Source organism: Periplaneta americana, chromosome 7 (assembly GCF_040183065.1).
Source record: "Periplaneta americana isolate PAMFEO1 chromosome 7, P.americana_PAMFEO1_priV1, whole genome shotgun sequence".
NCBI lineage: Eukaryota > Metazoa > Arthropoda > Insecta > Blattodea > Blattidae > Periplaneta > Periplaneta americana.
The window spans coordinates 170,897,418-170,919,799 of NC_091123.1; the positions used below are offsets into that span (position 1 = coordinate 170,897,418).

General features: G+C 35.8%; 1 protein-coding gene across 3 annotated transcripts in view; it reads right to left on the minus strand.

Moving 5' to 3' along the window:
• Positions 1 to 22,382, minus strand: part of LOC138703710 (neprilysin-11-like) — a 265,024-nt gene that overhangs the window by 2,998 nt on the left and 239,644 nt on the right. For all 3 annotated transcript variants that reach the window (XM_069831833.1, XM_069831834.1, XM_069831835.1), the window contains 10 exons: positions 19,118 to 19,339; positions 18,851 to 18,967; positions 15,496 to 15,640; positions 13,186 to 13,303; positions 10,853 to 10,949; positions 8,632 to 8,808; positions 8,450 to 8,553; positions 4,499 to 4,557; positions 4,360 to 4,408; positions 4,208 to 4,275 (listed from right to left, as the gene is read on the minus strand). In XM_069831833.1, coding sequence (XP_069687934.1) covers positions 4,208 to 4,275; positions 4,360 to 4,408; positions 4,499 to 4,557; positions 8,450 to 8,553; positions 8,632 to 8,808; positions 10,853 to 10,949; positions 13,186 to 13,303; positions 15,496 to 15,640; positions 18,851 to 18,967; positions 19,118 to 19,339 — 1,156 coding nt within the window. The remainder of the gene's footprint in view (positions 1 to 4,207; positions 4,276 to 4,359; positions 4,409 to 4,498; positions 4,558 to 8,449; positions 8,554 to 8,631; positions 8,809 to 10,852; positions 10,950 to 13,185; positions 13,304 to 15,495; positions 15,641 to 18,850; positions 18,968 to 19,117; positions 19,340 to 22,382) is intronic.

The window sequence follows — 22,382 nt, forward strand, 5'->3', positions numbered from 1 at the left end:
AAGTTTGCAACATAGAAGAAATAATATTGATAGAAAATGCCTCCATAATTTATTAACAAGTTCTGTAAATAGTCATCTACTGTCCAGGATAGCAATACATGTACCAAGAGAGAACTGTAGGACCAGTAAAACATTTAATATAAACTATGCTAGGACATGTTACTACAAGTACTCTGCGCAACTTAGAATCTGTTCCTCCTATAATAAACTGAGCAATATTGACATCTTTCATGACAGAACCACACTCTTGAGAGAAATAAATACCGGTAGCTTTCAAAACACTCCATAAGTATTTTGCTAATAAATAGGTCTTAACTGGTTTGCATATTGTATTTTTGGTCTTCTTTCTTAAATTAGTTCATATCAATTATCTGTAGTAATGTCACGAGAGGTCTGAGATTTATCTGGGAAATCTCAGACCTCGAGTGACATTTATTAGGACTATTTCGTGAATAAAATAAAAATTTAAAAAATATGTCCCTAAAATTCGATCACAAAATGTTAATAATTGTTTATTAACGAATACTTAACCTATTCAGACATTGTGAAGTTGAAATACTCGTAGATGAATATCGATTATTGCAATAAAGAAATTCGATGTTATTATTAAGTAATGCCAATTGCGAAAAGCGAAATACAGGTTTAACAATGTTAATTACATGTACTGCACTTTTCTCTTATTATTATAACAAATACATTTTCATTATCTGCTGAAATCATAATTTAATTTAACAGTAACAGTGGGAACAGCTATATACCAATGCTTATGTATTCACAGCGAGACATGTTGCTACACAGTGAAGTCATCTCTGTATAGAGAGGCCTAATTAAAACACGAATTTCATTACGCCATACGAAAGGCAGTTTGATCAAAGACATTATTACTATGCAAGGTCTTTGAGTTTGACATGCTGTGACGTTACATAAATTTGAACGTCTATTAATTGTTTAATTTCATTACAAATGTTATAGGCTACAATTTTATAGGTTACGTTAGGCCTACCTGTGGAAGCAGGACCAATGTCAGCTGTGCCTTGTTTCGGCCGTTACTTAAAATGAGTGCTACACGAAAGCATTTTTTATAGCTCAACAAACGCATTCTCGCTATAGTGTGTAACGGAACTAAAGCTGCATCTATACAGTTCAATATTCCAATCGCGTATGCGTGCAATGTGGGAAGAATATTGAAAGAATGAAATTTAAAAGTTACGTTCAATTAAGATGCATAAAGATTTTGTGTCTACATGGTGCGCCGTTTTGAACGTGTCTTCACTGCGTAAATATATTAATTAATATTAAATATCAATCTTGCATTCATTGCTTTAAAGTTGAAAGAAAAGTTTAACCGTGTAGTTGCATCTTAATGTATGTATCTTAATGAATGTATGCATCAATTTACGGGGAAACAGTTGGCGACAACGACTAAACAAAAGAAGGACCATGCGATAAATTGATAGCGATAAATCTAGCTGCAGAAATTATCGCAAAGTCTGACTGTGATTGGTTGGAATTCAAAATTTCATTACACTTCATTGGTCGAATATGGAATGACGTCATATAAACGAAATAGTCATTACTAACTCACTCCTAATTCTGTTAATATTGCTGACTTAACGTAGGTCTAGTCCCTCATCAGTTATTGTATTATTGTTATTAAGCTGTGGCTAGTTATTTGCAGTTCATCACTTGCTCTATTACTTTAATATAATCTAAGTTTTCTTTATCCTGTAAATACTTTTGTTTTTGTTTATCGAGATTTACATGTAATATTTGCTTGATATCTTTTGTTGAGTAGTATTGGATTGTAACTGTTTAAATTTAAGTTTAAATTACCATTATTATATGTATTACTACTGTTATTTTCACTTTTCTCTACTCTGTAATTACATTGTTGAGTGGATTAAATAAATAAATAAAGATGTCGTTATTTTAACATTACTTCTAGAACTTAAATTCATTTAGTCTATGTAATTTTTGTAAGAAAATAAAATTAGTGACAAATAATCCTTGAAATATTAATTTTTTATTGGTTTAGTAAGCAGAGATATAGCAACTGTGAGCAGGCTGAAAAGAGTATGGGTTCGATCTCGAATTTAACTTTTTAAAAGGAGGGACCTCAGAGTAGGGTTGCCAACTTTTTTTTTTAAATACGGGAGACTAACAAATCGACAAAATTTCACATAGAACATTGACAAATTATTCGGTTCAGTTATTAGAAAACAACTTTATTTACACTCTGGCAACTAGGCTTAAATTAAGAGTATTTTGAGGCAGATATTTTCTCCCATAATAGTTGAATTAAACTACAGTTTGCAGCTCTGATTTGATTAGATGTGTCATGCCCCTATTTCGAACATCTGTCCAATTATTGTTCATGAAATAAAACATCCTCTTTGTATGAGCATTACTACTTTATATGCTACATTACTACTTGGTGTGTGAACAGGCTCACAACCTCCAGTCGTAACTTTTTCAGCGCTCGGGTTGCGCAGCACGAAAAATAACGTGCAGTGTGCTACTTTTGGCTTACGTGTGAACACAGCTAGCAACTTTCACAGCTGCATAGAAAAGCAGCACAGCAAAACTACGTGTGACCGTACCTTTAGACACTGAAGATCAGTGTGGCCAATTCAGCGGTTTTCCCGCTAAATCTAGCTTTTTTGGATAACCATCTCGCGGGTAAAATTATATTATCCCGCTTAGCGGGAATACTAGCGGTTTTTAATCTTTAAAATTTCTGAAATGAAATTCATATTAGCATTATAAGCGGCTTTCATAATTACGTTTAATTCGTTCAGTGTATGTTCTGTGAAATAGTGGATGTGCTAATGTAGTGATAATTCCATATCACAGGCCTATATGTTACCGTTAAAACCCGAAATCCGTCAAAACCAGTTTCAGCTAGTAAGAACTAGTTTAAGCAAATAAAGATAGAAAGTGAGTTTTCGTATAATCTAGAATCAATATCAGGTTAGGTTTGGTCTGTCTAGATTTTTGTTTGGTAAAAGCCTAAAAAAAACCTCTACAAACCAAACCTAACCTGTCATTGATTTTAGATATTACGAAAATTCGCTTTCTATCTATCTATATTTTAAAATTACTTTTTACTAGTTGAAACTGGTTTTGTCGCATTTTGGGTTTTAACGGTAACATATATAGTGCAATAAGAATTTAAATATGTTGTGTCTGTGATAAAAGTGTTCAAAATTGCTTTATAGCGCCACATTGGCAATGAAAAAAGCGTGCAGTATTCGTTATATTGGCGGGTGGAAGCTCTATCTTGACCATTATTATTATCTTGACCAGTATTATTATTATTATTATTATTATTACTATTATTATTATTATTATTATTATTATTATAAGTATACATTAAAATCTAGAGATATTTGCTAGAAAATCGCGGGTTTTCGAAAGTCATCTAGCGGGATTATACGAACAACTGTTGGCAACACTGCTGAAGATGAAGAGCAGTTAAGTTTAATATTTTTGCGAGATCGTGCGTATTTGCTTGGTTTCCGCACAAAACCAATCCGCGGAAAGTCTAAAATTCCACATTCAGTATTCCCAACCTAACACACATAACAATTTCTCTCTTCTTACCGCTTAAGTGACATATTGATTTTACTGCTTTAGGCTTTTAACATATTATTTTTAGAGACGTTCAATACAGTAATAATTATAAATTGGAAACTTACCACTGCAATTTCACCTAAACTGCACTGTTAATTATTGTTTTTAAATATTTGCAAAAATTAAGTAAACTCTACAACTCCATTAAAGTCACTGCATTCGTGATGCAAGTAACATTAAGGAAGCCGTGAAAAATTCAACAAGATTCCAGACTCATCATAGACTGGGGGAAAAAAAGACAGACGTATATCACGGCCTGCTGGAGTATAGTAAACACAGAAAACATTTTAAAGCAACAATGTTGAAGATAGATATTTTTGTTTTGCAAATTTTCCGTCATTGAACAGAATCCAAGATGGAGATTTCATTGCAACTAATTACAAATTCCTCTTTCAGATATGTAATAAACGATCTTCGCACAAAATAATGTACGATACACGAGCGGTATGTTTTCTTTCAATTCTCGGAAATTAAAAAAGCTCAACTACGTTTCGCTTTTTCAAACTTTTCCTCGAACATGAAAACTTCAACATACCGCTCTTGTAACGCATATTACTATTGCCAGACTACTCACCTTGATCATCAAACCCATGTGTCAGTTCATGCCCCATAATGGCTCCAATAGCACCATAATTCAATGATCTGCAACAGATCAAACAGTAACTGACAGATTTGTCCTAGTCTGACGCTAGCTTTGTTGTATAACAGACAACTAAATTAACTTACTCAAGTCCCAAGCCGTAAAATGGGGGCTGCAGAATTCCAGCAGGAAATGCTGTAATGTATATACAGAGTTATAATAATTACGGAAAGAATTTCAATATTTAAATTATGAGACAATTTTATATTGTCAACTTATACTCACTAACTGAATTGAGAATTGGTGAGTAGAATGCATTCACCGTAGTTGCAGGGGTAACCCATCTGAAACACAACACACAAAATAGAAGTTAAGTAACAGAGAAGTCACTATGGATCAACTCCATAGTCCGTCTAATTTGGGTCAACTTAGCAGACAGATATTGATATTTTAATACGAGAATTATCTACAACAGCAAAGACCTTTGAGATGTCATCTTTGCCAGCCAAATATTCATAACACTAGTCAACAAATTTTAACTTTTTGTCTGTCACAGAAATGCAATCAGTTGATTTTTACTAAATCGACCCTGCTGATTACGAAAATGGCAGCGAAAAATCTGTAACACGTAACATTTTTGTGTGACAGAAGGGGAAATATTTCGATTAAAAAAAACTTTTTCGCGCATTTCAAAATACGTAATTACAACAGTGAAAATAAATAAATTCCTAAGATGCAAAATTTATACACAAAATACACTGACGTTTCACAGAAAAATAATAACGCTGCATAAATAATAATTACAATAAAAAAATGGCATTATGTTCCTTTTTTTCCCTTCAAAATACACTTTTACTTTATTAATTTAAAACTGGATCAAATGGACTATAATTTTTTAAGGTTTATAAATTAAATTGATAAAATCTCAAATCAAATAATTTAGGAGCCCTATATTGAAGTAAACAACCATATACAGACTTCAAGCTAGATTTTTAAAAAAGTATTTAGTTACTTAGAGTTATTTTTTCCTCTTGCAGTTTGAGTCACCTTCTCTGAACAAAAACCAACAGTAGTCCCCCATCATACTAGAATCCTACCTTCCTTGATATCGTTGTTCCATCCTGTGTATATCTTGGTGGAATCTTTCCCCTTTTTCATCGCTTACAGCTCCTAAGTTCTCTGGGAAAAAGTCCAGTTGGGAATGTAGGAAATGTATTTTCAATGACATTCGACAACCAAGGTTCTGGTAACTATGCAGAAGTTCTTTTACAAACTGTTGGTAATTGTCAGCTTTTTTATTACCTAAAAACCCACTAACAACACTTACAAAGGCATTCCAAGCTTCTAGTTCCTCTACACTTAATTTTTTTCAAAGCTCTCATCTTTGAAAAGTTTCCTAATTTGAGGGCCAACAAAAATCCCCTCTTTCACTTTAGTCTCACTGAGTTTCGGAAACATATTCCTTATATATGCAAAACCTTCTCCATTTTTATCCATAGCTTTAACAGAACTCTTCATTAAACCAAGATTGATATGTAAAGGAGGAAGCAGTACTTTTTCCGTTTTACTAAAGAGACATACTTTATATTATGTTCTCCTGGGACATAGCTTTCTCTGGGAGGCCAGTCTTTCACTATGTAATGTTTTTCAGTCGCTCTACTACCCCACAAACACAGAAAGCAACAGTATTTTGTGAATCCATCCTGAAGTCCGAGCAATATGGCGACAATTTTCAAATATCCGCAGAGTTGTTTTATATTGGATTACATCTAGTAACACTGACAACTTTGTATTAGTTTCCTTCATATCCACTGAATACGCCACTGAAATTGATGGTTTAGTGTTTCCATTGTGCAATAACACTGCTTTTAAACTTATTTTGGAAGAATCTATGAATAACCTCCATTCCTCTGGGATGTGCTGAAATCATAGTTCTTCCATTAAGCAGTCTATATTTACACACATGCCATAGAATTCTTCATTATAAAATGCTTTAAAAACCGTTCATGTCTCTTCCTGTACAATGAAATTCTAGTATCTGGTGCTAGCAGGTTCCATTGTTGCAGTCTAGACGCTAAAATTTCAGCTTGTTGTTTACTGAGATTAAGATCTCTTATTAAGTCGTTCAGTTCACAATGTTGAATTAAATGGGGTTCTTTATGATGTTCTGGGCTATAGGACGGATCAGAGGATTTTGATGGTTGAGCCAAGTCATCTGTTTGTTCTATTGCAAGAACCAATTCCTCCAATTAGGAACAGGGAGTTTTGGTCCAGGTGGTACAGGTCTTATTGGGGATGGAACATTAGGATATTCAATTTTAGATCGTGTTTTCTTTGAAAATCCCGTAATATTTGTTGAACAGAAATAACAGTCTTCTGCATGGCTTGTCGGTTCACGCCAGATCATTGGAATTGCAAACGGCATACTTCGAGTCTTCTCTCCATTCATTCAGCTTATCAGTTTTGAGTAACATGTTGTGCAGCACACATGGGGATTCCATGATTTGGCCTCATCACACACATTACATTCAAAATAGCAATAATATGCTTGTTTTAACTTCAGTTGTCTGATAAAGGCGGACGCTGCGATTTTGCCGTAAATTCTCCACATACGTAACAAAAGCCGACCGGCGAATTTACACATGCACGACGAGATTTTTTCATTCTAAGACAGAGTAAATGAACGCGAAGATAAACACTTAAAACCAGCGATACAACTTGACACAAGCTCAAACAATATTCAACTAATCCTAAAGTGCAATCTATGTCACTCTAAAAGCCCACCCTCTCAGTGCTTTCTGTCAGTCTAGCGCCATAAAGCAATAAAGTAATACAGATATGTATCACTCACTACGCGCCTTATTAATGCAGACTCATGTATTTGAAAGACCCTATTCCTTAAAATACACTTCTATATAGTATATCCTGAGTAACAATAAGTTATGAAATGTGTGAATATACTGTGTAACCGTTTAAATAAAGTCCATAGTTGTATCCCCAAGTTCTTTGATAAATTCATTCTTATTTTTTCACAATTTCCAATTTTCCTCTTAAATGGTGCGTGATGGAAAATTTTCAAGTTTAGATCTACTATCAGCACACAAAAATTGATCTAAAATGACCATTTTCACCCTTGTGACAAAAACCTTGTTGACTAGTGATAATTAGAGACCGGATTTTTAGGTTTTTAAAGAGACCATTTTAGGTTTTTGGAATAGGTGAAATAGGGTTTTTTTTTTAGGTTTTATGTCCAACCCGATCGTCGAAAATGTATCTTACAGTTATTCTTAAAAAATAAATATATGAGTAGCTTAATATCAAAGACGGACATCTTACTTCAATCGAAATTTAGATAGTTGTGGTTTTTTTATACAATTGTTCACGCTCCTTCCAGTTATAGTGAAACCATTTGCAAATTCTAACACTGCATTTTTAAAATAAATTGTGTTAAATATTACAAAGAACACTGTGAATTAAAAAATTGCCTCTAGATCAAAACTATGGAGATGACATATGTCCGTCTTCGATATTAAACTACTCATATATTTATTAAGGCAATATGGACCACGAAACTGACCTTTCCAAGAACTATTTATCAAAATTTATAAGATTCGAAATTTTTACTTCTTCCTCTTTAATATTATTTGTAGTTTGAATATATTACTGTAACAATTAACATTTTATGTAATATAATTTGCCTTGACATACGACATAAATTTCAATTTTCAATAGATAAAAGATACACACACAACTTTTGAATTAAATTTGTTCGAACTTGATCAAGAAATTAAAAAAAGTAACAGACAAACAAAACAACATTATTTACTGGTACTGTTCCTGGTTGGAATATATGACTAAATACGTTTCAAGATTCTCAACTGAGAAATTTTTTCTATTGTCTCTTAATATACATTTGAAGGACGAAAAGGTTCTCTTGACAGCACATGACGTCATAGGTGCAAATTTCATCGCTGCCACTGCAGCAAGTACCCACGGTAACTTAAAATTGAAGCTTTCCCCCTGGAGAATGGAGCACTCATTTTTTCAAACCCTAGATTCCTCTGCAAAACTTTCTTCACTTTTAATGTGTCGGGTTCACTCCCGGGTCCTGGTACTTGTTTCTGCAGAAGTAAAAAGGAACTGGCCACCCTATCCCAGTATCTCCTGGCTTACGCATCACTCATAAGGTTCAACTGAACTAATACATTTTCTTCTTCATAGCAGTAAATGTCATACCTGTTATAATCAGGTGGTTTACGGAGGTCCTCCAGAGCAGTCTTCACAGACTCTTCAGACAGTCTGAGATATGTCTCGAAGAGCAGACCATCCACCACTTCTGCCTGAAAAATTGAGCATACATACTATTGTTGCAGGAAAAACAGGATGAAGAACTAATTTTGTAGAATCGTGCTTCTCACCCCTTCGTAGTATTTCTCAAGCTCCCCTGGGGTAAGCAGCCAACCAGGAAAGCCGATGAACGGCCTCATTGCATGAGCTTTCTCTAACGTCCTTTGCTTTGTTTCGGAGTCCATCCAATCCAGCTCCATGACGATCTCAGTGAAAGCTTCTCGTATGTCATTCACCATCTCTAGAGCCTATAAAAAGGTCGACATTGTATAAATAACTGGGTTTATTGTTCTGGCACTGAAAAGTACAAGAGATTTACTAAGCTGGCTACATGCATAGCCTTAATTTATTATGAATATTTAATAAACATTTCTTCCATTTACTAGAGAAACTTCCAGGATACTACCAGTACTTTGACAGAAGTATTTTACTATCTCTTCCTGTTTTGTATCTTTGGAGATTATTCTTTTGTTTCGAAAGCTTTTGAATAAAATGTTTAAAAGCAGTGCAAACATATGGGCTATTCCATATGAAATCGATCAGTAAAAAACCTCGCATTTTTTATACTCTAATTTTTTCCCTACTTATACAAGGTGCTGAGGGGAGTGCATTTTCAAAAATATACTATCAAAAGTCAAACGGTTTTCGTATTATTGAGCGACAAATTTACCGTATTTTATAAAAACAAGCCTCTTTCAGCGCTCAGAACTCTGGAACCATTTACTGCAGAATATTGAACGAGAGCTTATTTTGAAGATGACATTTGGTAGGTTATATTAAGAAGTAATCCTTGCTTTTATTATACTCAGAGAGACAGATAATCTGATTTTACTTGCTTTTAGGCTTTTTGCCCATTTGTAAAAATGTAAAAAGTATTGAGAAAAACCTTGCATTATTAAGAGGGATTCGGCATTGTTTGCTTAGTGGCTTGGCAATAAGTTTCGAGGGTATTAAATAAATTATTTTCACACGCCTAGACTTGAACGGCGTAGTACCGCCGAGAGCTGAAGATAAGCGAGCATTGGGCGTTATTTTACTCCTGTGTTTATGAAAACCTGTGATAAAGCTAGCACAGCCATGACTGCTAGACGACACATCACGTGTTTATGTCTCCTGGCCTTGCTTGTCTCGGCTAGCTCCCGTCTCACAGTCAGCTGGTTAGTTCACGCGCGTACTATTTATTTTCTTTATTTGATATTTTCAATACTTTCTTATCAACATACCATAAGTAAAAAAATATGTGTTTATTTGTACTTTCAATGCGGAATTTAACTATATATTTTTAAAATATTTTTTCCTAGGCAAAGGCGTCTTAAAGAGGAAAAATTTAAATTTCCCCATTTCCATAAAAAGTAAGAAAATCTGTTTATATGTCAATATAAACTTTAATTTCTCAGCATCAAAATAAACCATGATTTTGATCATTGGGTGAAAAGGTTTCGGAGCTACAACAGTTAAAGTTGCTAATTTTATGAAAGTACGATTTAAATATTTTTAATTTAAACACTATGAAGTTCTGTTGCCTCAAACTTTGCACAAAACATTGTATCACAGTTCTCTACGTGCAAAAAAAGTTTCATTGTATTTAGAAATTGTAAGGTCAATTTTCTCTATATTTCGGTCGATATGAGATGGAATAGCTCATATGCAGTTTTATTTAACTATCAGAATACAACTGGATTTCCACTTATTTGAATGATGTGTGTTGGATGAACTATGGCTAATAGCTTTGCTCACATAATAGATTGATCAACCTAATGGACTTTGAAAACAACTTTTATCAATTTCACTATGCTGCCATCTAGCAACTGCACATAACATCGGCGGGCCACGTTATGCATGATGTGCATCTGTGTAGAGTTATGTCGTGTACTAGGGTGAGTGTATTTTAAGTGTTGGTGTGATGATGAAAGTGAGGAAGAGAGAAGGGGAAACCCAGTGCCGGCACGTAGCCTACTCCTGTCGAATAACACCAAGGGGCCGCCAGGCTTAATGTCCCCATCCGACGGACGAATGACTATCAACAGTGGCATATGCCTTCTCTTCATATGCACTGCGGAGAGATTTGGGATTTAACCCTGGCATATTGGTGCACAATTTAGTGATTTGTGTCAAATTATATAATTTATTTCTTTAACATTAAAGCAATATTATTGCTACTTATGTATTTATACAGTATAACCTATTCAAAATTCTGAACGCACGAACTAGACCGAGGTGTCAATACATTTTAACTCTTGTAATTAAAGTCAGATATAGTTGTTCTTTTCTCAATGATTTCAGAAAACAAACCTTTTCTCTGGATTCATTATTGAAATGCTTCTGCACATAAAGGTAGCTGACAGCCATTCCAAAATTCGAATTAACATTCCCAGTACAGCCTTTCCACCTGTGAACATACACACCATAAAATATAGGCATATCTTTTTTTTCGTCTGCATGTGGTTGCATATATTATAATGAAGTGAATTTATACAATTTTCTAAACTATAAATAAATAAAAATAGATTTAGCCTGCTAGATCCCGTAAGGGCAAGGGCCTCCTGATTGACAGGGCTTAGCTCAGTAGACTTCACTCGTTGGGTGCTCTAAAATATAGCCTACTCTAAATATCAAGAGATCAATTTTACAAGTGTTGAATCTCAGGAGGATATTTTTCCATCAAGTTTCAATATCCATCCATATCCATATGATAGAGGCGAGTGGCCTGCAGTGAGACATGTTCCACAGTGAGACATTTGTTACATCTTTTGTTTAATAAGTGTCTCTGTAAGACAGTGTGACCATATGGATATTGTCTCCCACAACACTGGAGGACCTACGATATGTATGTCATTCCCGAAGAAGAAAATCAATACTGCAGCTATGTACATGAAAATCATTTAGAATTACCGAATAATTTAGATATGGATATTGGACCTGAAGAATTGAACTCGCTGTAGTACACAGGGCTACAAAAGAAATGCAAAGTCGAAGTCGTTATCGATTTGAAATATTATCATGTTACAAGGACTTTGCTTAGGAAACAATTGTTTGTAAATACAATATGAAACATAACTGGCCGTATAAATCGATTGTAGCAATGACAGCATCCATGGATAATAAGGCTGTGTCTCAAAGCTACATTTTCAGCTGAGGTGTACTAGATTGTTGACTAAATAGCCGGATGTGACGTCAGAAGTTATGATCCAAAGCTACATAGTGCATAGCGATCAAGTCCGTAGTAGCTAGTAAACGAAAATGCTTGCTTGATTGCTGACTTGTTCACTAAACAAACATGGATACCTCATCAGCAATTGGGGTTATGAAATCTGAAAATGCTTTGGAAGTGAAATAATGTAAATATAATGTAGAATAATACGTTAACTTTGAACACTGTACCTTCTGTACAATGCTTTAAACATTATTGCAATATATTAAGCCCTCATCTTTTCCACATAATTCGTAATGAAACTGCATTAGGACACTGCCTTCTTAATTTAGTGCTGCACCGTCATGTCATTGTTTTTAGAAAAATACAATAGTCCATGAAGAAGGCCATGTTTCAAGCATACATGTCCAAAGCTCCCTAGTGTGTAGTTTACAAGTCACCTAGTTGCAGTTGTAGCATAACGAATATTATTCGTTATGGTTGTAGTATGGACTTGAGCTTTGAGACACGGCCTAAGGAAGGCTGTGGAATACCATATAAAGTGCAGTTTCACTATTTTCGTGTAGTATCCTCAATATTGTAAAATAGAAGTACCATATGAATAATTTAAAATCAATTCATATTAAATAATAACGTGAACATGTTATAAAATTCGTATTTACATGTTAAAAAAAAACTAATCTCAGGAAAATAGCTTTCCACCTCGCCATGTTTGATAAGTCCTCGAAAAACGATATAATTTCGTATTGGAATTTCTTTTGCAGCCCAACATAACATATATAAATCTGTTAACTTTTATCAAAGTTTGGCTCCTCTTGGATCGAAGATTGTAGATTATAGATAAGCCATACTAACTGGAGACAGTTCAAAGAAAAGTTCTTTCTCTTGTGTTGAAGAATCTAGAATATGGATTAAGCTGAACTAACTTGAGGTGACTCAAAGAAAAGTTGTTGTTTTTTTCTTTTAATAATTACATATTCTACTTCTTTATGATTTAGGAAAAGACATTTCTCTTCACAGAGATTTTTTAAAGTACCATAACCAACTTCGGTGTTAAGAGCTTCCTCATTTCAAAAATGAAATCTTTTCTACGTATCATGAAGTAAAGTGTCACAACATTAAAACTAGGATTACTTAAGATATTTATGATGTTCACATTAAAGACTGGAAACAAGACAGCTCGCTGAATTGTGCTTTTTTGTAGGTCACATGTTGGTCATAAGTAGGGCTCCAATTTTAAGGTTCTGATCTATTACTAAAAAAACCGCAAATTTAACATTCTGATAATGTTATGGTAATAATGGAGAACAGAACTAGACCGCAGGTAAGTAAATAGACAATCTTTACTTATCAATTTCCATATCTCAAAAATTTCTGGCAATTATTATAATTTTCTTGAATACAATAAACGAAGGTAACAATATGCAAGATTTTTCGTTGAAACACAAGGCTGTAATTCAACATTCTGACTCACCTGGCAGTCTTCTGCTGAAGTCCAAACACTTTCTGGCTGAATCGGAAGGCAAGATCTCTGAATTCTTGCAGAGTGAGAGGTGCCAATGTGGAAAATACAGTCCACCATACAAATCTCTCTGTATAGAAAGAACAGAACTGAGAAAACTTCGATCTTAGTTTGTAGTTACAATATGGCAGCCGTGGCGAGAACGTGACTCGCGAGACATTGTGGCTCGCAGTGATAGCTGTGCATTTCGCTTGCTTCTAGCCTCCGCCAACCCCCACCCTCTCACTCACTGGAGTCAAACTCCGTTCCATTTGTATTTGTCTCTGACCTGCGAGTGGCCTATGTCTCTCTCGAAACCATGTACGAAAGTTCCAAGTAGGATGGGAGGACGCATTTTTTTGCTGTCAATATGATGAGAATATTAAATGTATGATTTGTTCACAAGTATTACGAGGAAAACGGTTGCATAACATAAAATGACATTATACTACATGTTACTGATAAAACATTAAAAGGTTTAGTATTATTGTTGTCATCATCGTCATCATCATCATCATCATCATCATCATCATCATCATCATCATCATCATCATCATCATCTCTGCACGTCAACCCTTTTTCAGCAGATGTACGAATAATGCGGTTAGCTCTTCAATTTGAACTCACTGATTTACTATGTGATATCAAATGAAAGCTAGATGTAAGGACTTGACAAATGTTGAACTTTCAAATCTTTGCCAAAAAATAAATATCCGAAGCTTCGTTTTTCGCTTGCTCTGTTGAAGCCATGTTCGCTACAACTTACGTTTGTGAAAAATTATTTTCAACAATTAAAATAGTAAAAACCAAATTTAGATCACGACTGACAGACAAATACCTTCGTGATCAACTACGACTGGCAGTAAGTGACATAAATCCTGATTTTGAAACTTTGTCGCAGAGACATTCTGAAGACAGTTAATTTTAGGTTGTGACATTGTTCATTTATTGTTCATTTCTTTCTTCGTTACACGTACTAAACAGAGTTTGTAGCCTTGTACTGTATAAAATTATATTTAAGTGTTTGACGTAAGGAAAATGAAAATCCGTTAATAAGTCAGACAGTTGCTTCACTTCCCCTTCGGGTGTCCGCCTCCCTCTATAGATGCTATGCACGTTGCAGGATACACAGTGGCTCGGCGCAAGATTACATTTTCGCCACAGCTGCAATATGGTAATGATGGAAGAAAAAAGAAATGTGGCAAGCAGTGCATTGGGTTTTCCCCAACCTCACACATAAAACTAATGCAGGATATTTTGAGCAGATTCTCTGAAATCCAGGCAAGATTCGCTCCATTTCCTTAAATAAATAATTCACTAGTTACGCGAAAGATCACTTGGCAGATTGTAGTGCCATGAAACAGCAACAACGTTTCTGCAAGAGCTGGCAATCTGCTTGCCATAGGACAGTGCTACAGACAACGGAGTGCCAGTCACTTAGGTTTGAATCATCCTGTATTAGCCGATAATAATAAGTAATCACCTAGCACGTGAACGCACAAAAAAACTCAAAATACACTGATCTAGTAACTGAAATTACGGAACTTTGGACGATAACTAATTTGTAAATTTTGTCAATTCTTGATAGTAAAATAATCCTTTGCAACAAAATCATTCTAAAACATTTGTGTAACTCAGTGATGTTTGTTCTTTTGAATGTATACTGGGTGTTCAGTTCAAAATGTGTCAAGGCTCGCTGTATGCAGTCATGTGGCTAGCCGATGAGCCTAGAGAATTCAATCTTCCTACACTTCCGCAGAGGTGTATAACTTATGAGGCAGAGAAGTTGCCTAGCAAGTACGGCGTTCATTCTGAAGAGTACGTACCGATACGTACGGTAACGCCGGTAGTGGCAGGAATGTGAACTGTTTGGAAATACGTAATGTCGGGATATGGGGAGAGGGTTAAGACGATTACTTACGTATTTGTTGACATTAACTTCGACGGTCAACATGGACACGGAGCATTTGATTTGTGTTGTGGAATGTTACTGTACGCAACCGATGATAACAAATACCCTGCGTACGACTTGCTGGCGCAAAACACAGTTCGAAAGAGGTTATGGTAGCACACAGACCGTACAGACCGCCATCTGTTGCTACGACGTTCAAGTTATACCGTACACGTTCTCAAGTTCAGATTGAAGAACGCCTTAAATAATAGGTAACTTCTCTAACATATAAGCTGAAACTCGCTTCAAATCGGTGACCCAACAACAGTGACGTTATGACACACTTTGAAATGAACACCCAGTATAAGGAATGTTAATAGAGATATACATACCAAGTGTTTCCTGTTTGGTGACAGAGACGAGAGCAGCTAATTTCTGTAGGTAGTTAACATCCATGACAACTACAAGATCACTATCGAAGTCTAATGTCACATTCGTATTATCCAGAATGAATTCCAGATATCTCGTCCAATTCAGCTGTAAAGAATATAATTTTAATGTGAAATACTGTGATGGAACAATGATCAAATCCATTATTATTAACAAAAGATTTATTGATCATTTTAGCTACCTACATTTATTATCAGTATGGTACTGCAGATATATCAGTCAGTTCAGAGCTTAACATGGAAAAGTTACAATGTCTCAAACAACATTTATACAGGGTGAATCACGAGGAAAGGTAAAAAATTTAGGATACGATATCTTAGGCCAATTTTAGTGAAAAATTTCATATGAACATACAGTAGGTCCGGAGCTAGATGCATTTTTTTTTGGTAAAACGTCTCACCCCAATGTGAATCAGACGTTACCATATGCTGCTGACGTGAGACAAGGTCACCGATCACAATGAAAGACGTAACGTTGGAATCTGCATTGTGAGCGATGTAGATAAGAGAAAAGAAACAAACCGGGTGGTGGGGCATTACAAATGTCACAACAAATACGCTATCACTTATCAATTCACAGCAGTTCAGTCAGCTACCTACAGTACAGTAGTTATACAGGTACAGTTATCGGAAGTGTTAAGTTGTGTTTTTCAACATGCCTTATAAATTTTCGACTACAGAATACGCCGAAATTGTGTATGTTTATGGTTTGTGCGATGGAAATACCTTGCGTGCCGTCGCTGAATATGAACGACGCCGTCCGAACAGAAGGGTACCATATCGAAGAGTATTTACTGTCTATGGGGTTGGATGAAAGACTTGGTATAGCAAAGGAACGGGGAAACGAGAAAGATGCTAATCGACAGTATTTTGGGTGCGGCATAAAGAACAACCACGTGTAACTCTCCCGAGCGATGAGCGCGATTCACACCCGAGCGCAACAGTGCATTGAAGCAGAAGGATGTACAGTACCTTTGAAAATGTGCAAAAACATCGACCCCGACATCTAGAATATTAGGTATGTATGCATATGTGAATATAAAGTTTAAATTTGTCCGTTATCTGTCTCCAAATGCGAGTTAGTGCAATGGAATCCCAGAAGTTTTTGTTTAATCAAAGAGCCATATCTCCGTAACCGTTCGGAAACGGACCCATATTCATATGAACTTTTTAACTCAGAATGACTTCAGAATTCACATCCTAAATTGTTTACCTTTCCTCGTGAATCACCCTGTATAATATATGACGAATATGATGGATGGTAAATCAATTCATAGTCAATTTCATCAATTTTCTGCCACGCCATAAGAACTTACGAGCAGGTGCATTGTCATGAGAATGAGATAGTCCAAAACCACACTTTTAGCAAATATGTTTTTTTTTTGTGCGAGTTCATCTCTTACACTTATGGAGAAAGTACTTACGCAAGGCTTTTAAGGAACCTGGAGGTTCATTGCTGCCCTCACATAAGCCCGTCATCGATCCCTATCCTGAGGAAGATTAATCCAGTCTCTAAAATCATATCCCACCTCCCTCAAACCCATTTTAATATTGTCCTCCCATCTACATCTCGGCCTCTCCAAAGATCCTTTTTCCTCCGACCTTCCAACTAACACTCTATATGCATTTCTGGATTCGCCCTTAAGTGGTACATGCCCTGCCCATATCAAACGTCTGAATTTACTACTAGCAAAATATGAGTATTATAAACAACAAATGACGTTAATTATTCACCAAAGAAATTATGATACCGCATTGGACTCTAAACCTTTAACATTCTCTCCTGTAAGATTTTGTCACTGTAACTTAGGACTGTATCATTCTCACCCTTTCACATGATTCAAGTCATTGGAACTGATGATCTTTTCCAGAGCCATCTTCAGTTACAAGCCGGAGCATGGGTAGGTTTGGCAACACTGAGTGGAGGCAGGCGGAGGCGAAATAAAGGCATGACGTTTGACGTTTTAATGCTTTGATTTCGTTGTAACATGTACATTTTCGACATTAATTGATACAAAACTAAGTGCATATGATCAAGATTCAGTGTATTGATGTACGTAATTTATTCCGGAATCCGAAATGGTATTTTGAGTTTCAGAATACCGCGTAGGTACTTGCATACATCCACTTATAACTTTAAAAAATTGAAAGCATACGTGTTTTTATTGATGGTACAAGGGAAAATAAATAAATACTTAAAGAAATGTTACTTGTACCAAAAATAAATAAAATAACGACATACTCTCGCAGTACCGTATTCCAATCAATTAACCATTATGTGGGTAGTAAATTGACAAAGTTTTGCCGCTTTATGTTGTTTCATCTCTGACGTGAAAGGTCTAGGATGGCATATACATTTTAATTTCACGTGATTATCTGTCGTGCTTTTCTATAAATATTTCAGATGCCCAGGAAGCCACTTTTAGTTTGAACCTCGCCAGTCACCATAACAATACTGTTATCCTAATTTGTTACAAATTTTCTAAAATATAATTTTAAATAGGCCAAGGCCAAGTATAAAGAACTAAGAAAAAATTAAGAAACATACCTTCAACATAATACGTAACAAAACACATCATTATCTATTAAGTATGTGCCAATTAGCGTAAACTCAGTGAACTTTAAATCCTGTAAATATGAAGTGAAAAGAAATACGTTTATAACTAATTTATTGCAAAAGAAATAATATTAATAAACACACCTTGAAAACTAACAAAGTGAGGGTGTGCATCTACAAATATAGACAGTTCTGACGTATAGCAGGCATTCCGAATCTTCAACAAAACTGCAACATTTATGTAATCACAAAACGGCTGTTTACAATGAATTTGAAAATCAACGGCGTAACTATTGATATAGCAGGCGAGACCCAACAATTTGGCTAGAATTCTGATACACCACAAACCACAAGTAAGACTATAAAAATGTAGTTTATACAATATTTAATATTTAGAAGAATTATTCAATCATTTTGTCATTAATAATATTCGTAAAAATTACCAATGGCTGCAGCCATATTTTCATTTATTGTCTTGTTTTTATCGCCAACACGCACTTAATTTATAATACGTCAACAATTAACGTTTGGTACGACCGCAAACATACTTCCATCAACACACACTTATATTGTAACATTAATTTACATTGAAAATCGGCATTAGCACAAACACGTGTTCTAGATAGTAGGCCTCCGGTTGACAGTTAATTACAGTTTTGCCGACGTATGGCTCCGGCTTGTAACTGAAGAAGGCTCTGTCTTTTACCATCTCAAAAACGTCTTCACACAATAAATTAGTACCTTTGTGTTTAAAGTGTTGTAGTCCTCATTAAGATCTGTCAAATTCTGCAGTGCATATACAGTCATTTCGTGGAAAAGATTTTTTGTATCACGTCTCGCTTCTGCTGGTGTCATAATCTGTAAGAATAAATAAAAAAATACATGCTCGTTACTAAAAATAATACGCATTACAGATTTCTTCTTTCTTCCTAAAAAAGAAAAACATAAAGTTTTAAAAGAATATAAACTTGAAAGCTGAAATAAGTTACCAGATGGTGAGACACATACGGCTGCCAGTTGTGTGCTGAAGTGTAACACATCATCAGCAAAGGCTGCAGCAGCTTCTTCAGATAATGGCATGGTGGCGTTTTGAATTGAAGAGTTGTATAAGTGACGTTGAAAAACTAGTACCATGTCACGTATATATCGATGATATTCAGTTAGCTCAGTTTGAAAACGTGCTGGATCTAGTAGATACCGTTCACTGATACCAGGTGAGATCTGGTCAACCTACAAACAAATCATCTCTTTAAAAGAACAATAATTTATATTCGGAATATGTATGATAAGACTTTCTTGGTGCCAAGACCAACAACGACCAGTTCTGAGGATGACCCATAAATAGGTCGAAACATGTAAACAAGATACGTTAGAATTTAACACAGGAAAGTCTTATCATACATATTCCGAAGTGATACAGTGTTAAAAGTTGTGTAATCAAGATTAATAATTTATAACTAAAATACACACAAATCAAAGTTTGGAATAATATAAAAGTTCTATTCCAGCGTATTCCGAATCTCACCGGACCAGTGGACAACAATGACGTCACGCTGCAGCGAATTAGGAACAAAACTGCTGGAAGGATCGATGGTTGTCATGGCGACTGTATAAGTTGTTGTCTGTGCTACGCTAGCAAAATTTTGCGAAATTTCCGTACTGCCATCTCGTTCAAAGAAAAGAGAGCATAAACAATTTATTTCTTGAACCGGTAGTAATAACTGGTCCGTTGACATGTTCGCTCATAAGCCATTAACATATTGTTTTTACGTTGTGCTCATTACAAACAATACAGCAGAACACACCGCCATGACACAACAGTGCACGATGTCATTCGTCTGCTAATTCCCGCCCTATACAAGAACCAATCAGATTCACTGATGGCGGCTGATGGAGACTGCCACCACCTCTGCAAGCTGATGGCACCGGTGCGACACCGGTGGAGCATCAATGACGTCTCGGTGGAATTCGGAACACCGTGATGCCATCGGATTCAGCGTATTCCGAATCTCACCGGTCCGGTGGCATCAATGACGTCACGTTGCAGCGAAATAAGGAACAAAACTGCTGGAAGGATCGATGGCTGTCAATGCGACTGTACAAGTTGTCTGTGCTACGCTAGCAAAATTTTGCGAAATTTTCGTAGTGCCATCTCGTTCAAAGAAAAGATAGCATAAACAATTTATTTCTTGAATCGGTAGTAATAACTGGTCCGTTGACATGTTCGCTCATAAGCCATTAAAATATTGTTTTTACGTTGTGCTCATTACAAACAATACAGCAGAACTAAAGCAGAACACACCGCCATGACACAACAGTGCACGATGTTATTCGTCTGCTAATTGCCGCCCTATACAAGAACCAATCAGATTCACTGATGGCGGCTGACAGAGACTGCCACCACATCTGTAAGCTGATGGCACCGGTGCGACACCGGTGGAGCATCAATGACGTCATCGGTGGAATTCGGAACACCGTGATGCCATCGGATTGCTCACCGGTGAGTTTCGGAATACGTTCTACAAGGTGCGGCATTTAAAACAGACCACCTGAATAGCACGGTTATTTGTAGTGATAGAAAACAAATCTTGAGACAAAAGTTGTTTGCCGTGAAGGGGGACATGTTGTAGTATAGATATTAATTGTTTGATAGGTGCAGGTGTAGAGAAGATATGGAAGCCAACTTCATTATTTTAAATGAATTGATATGATTTAATATTTACTCTTTAATAGTGCGTTTGAAGACGTACACAACAACAATGTTTTGATGGCCATTGATTATAGTTGAAAGTCAATGATTAAGAAAAATTAGTTCACTTCAATGAACTGATGAACTACTGGGTTGCCCCATTAAGGTACGGTCACACGTCGCTACTTCTGCTGCGCAACTTTTGTACTGCAGCTGCAAAAGTTGCGTGTCGTGTTCACACGTAAGCCAAAAGTAGCGCGCTGCACGCTACTTTTCGTGCTGCGCAACCCGAGTGCTGCAAAAGTTGCAACTGGAGGTTGCGAGTCTGTTCACACGCAAGGCGCTACTTTTGCAGCCGCAGTCATGCTGCAGGTTTCCATCTCCGTGTTGACTTCTCAATATACATTTTGTGGTTATGTTCGCATTATTAATAAACTCATGCGAAAGCTTACTTATCTATTATTTGCTTTTCTGTCCTAACTAGTATTCAGAAATTGGCATTATTTTTTACTATAAAGCTTTTAAAACGCCTATATACTTAAATGATAACCAACAGCATATTCACGTAATCAATGTTGGCAACCCTCCTGTTTGAAACTACGCTACAGAAAATTAAAAAAGTGAATTATATCGTCGGCAAATATGCTCAGACTGTGTTGTACATTTAATAACTGTTACAAATAATTTATTTTCATCACATGTAACATTAAAATATATCCAAACAATAAAAGTATCATTGGCACATTTGGGTGGCAACACTGGTCGCAACCACAGCAAAAGTTTCAACAAAACCGATATCAAAAATGCTGCGGCTGCAACCCTGAGAACCCTGTTCACACGTCGCTACTTTTAAGCTGCGCGCAGCATGGAAAAGTAGCGGGCAGCAGGTTCGGCAGCCGCTATTTTTCGGGTTGCACCGTTGTTCACACGTCGCAGTACAAGAGTTGCGCAGTTTTTAGTACTGCAGCGCTGCAAAAGTAGCGACGTGTGACCGTACCTTATACAGTTTGAACTGTACAAATCCAATGTAAAGAAACATTCAACTCATACCGTTTCCTTACAATAATATTATTTTAAGAATTTGGAGACGTTATTGATCTCTAAACATTAAAAATTTAATCAAAATAAATGAGTTGGTTTTAACTAAAATTTGTTCAAATTAAAAAAAAAATCCTATTAGAAATTATTTTTATCTTTAAAAAAAATTATGAATTTCCTCTTCGTCCTCCTCTTCCATATTGTTGAAATATTTGTTACGAATTAGTAAAATATGCTTTTAATGTCGAGCAACTCATTCTTTTACAATGTATTGCAAATTCTAAAACTTGAAGGCATTTATTTTTCAGGCCTAGGTAATTTAATTACAAACATTCCCAGGGTGCGAATTAACGGGAGGAATGGGGGGGATTCCCCCCCTTGTTGGAAAGTTATCCCCCTCTCATAAATTCATATTAACATCCCTGCCAGGGATAACGTCTATACCCCCTCACACAATATAATTATTTTAACACTAGTATATTTTATAAAGTAGCTATAGCTTAAAAAAAGAAAATAATATTCATGTATTATCATCACTGGCAAAGT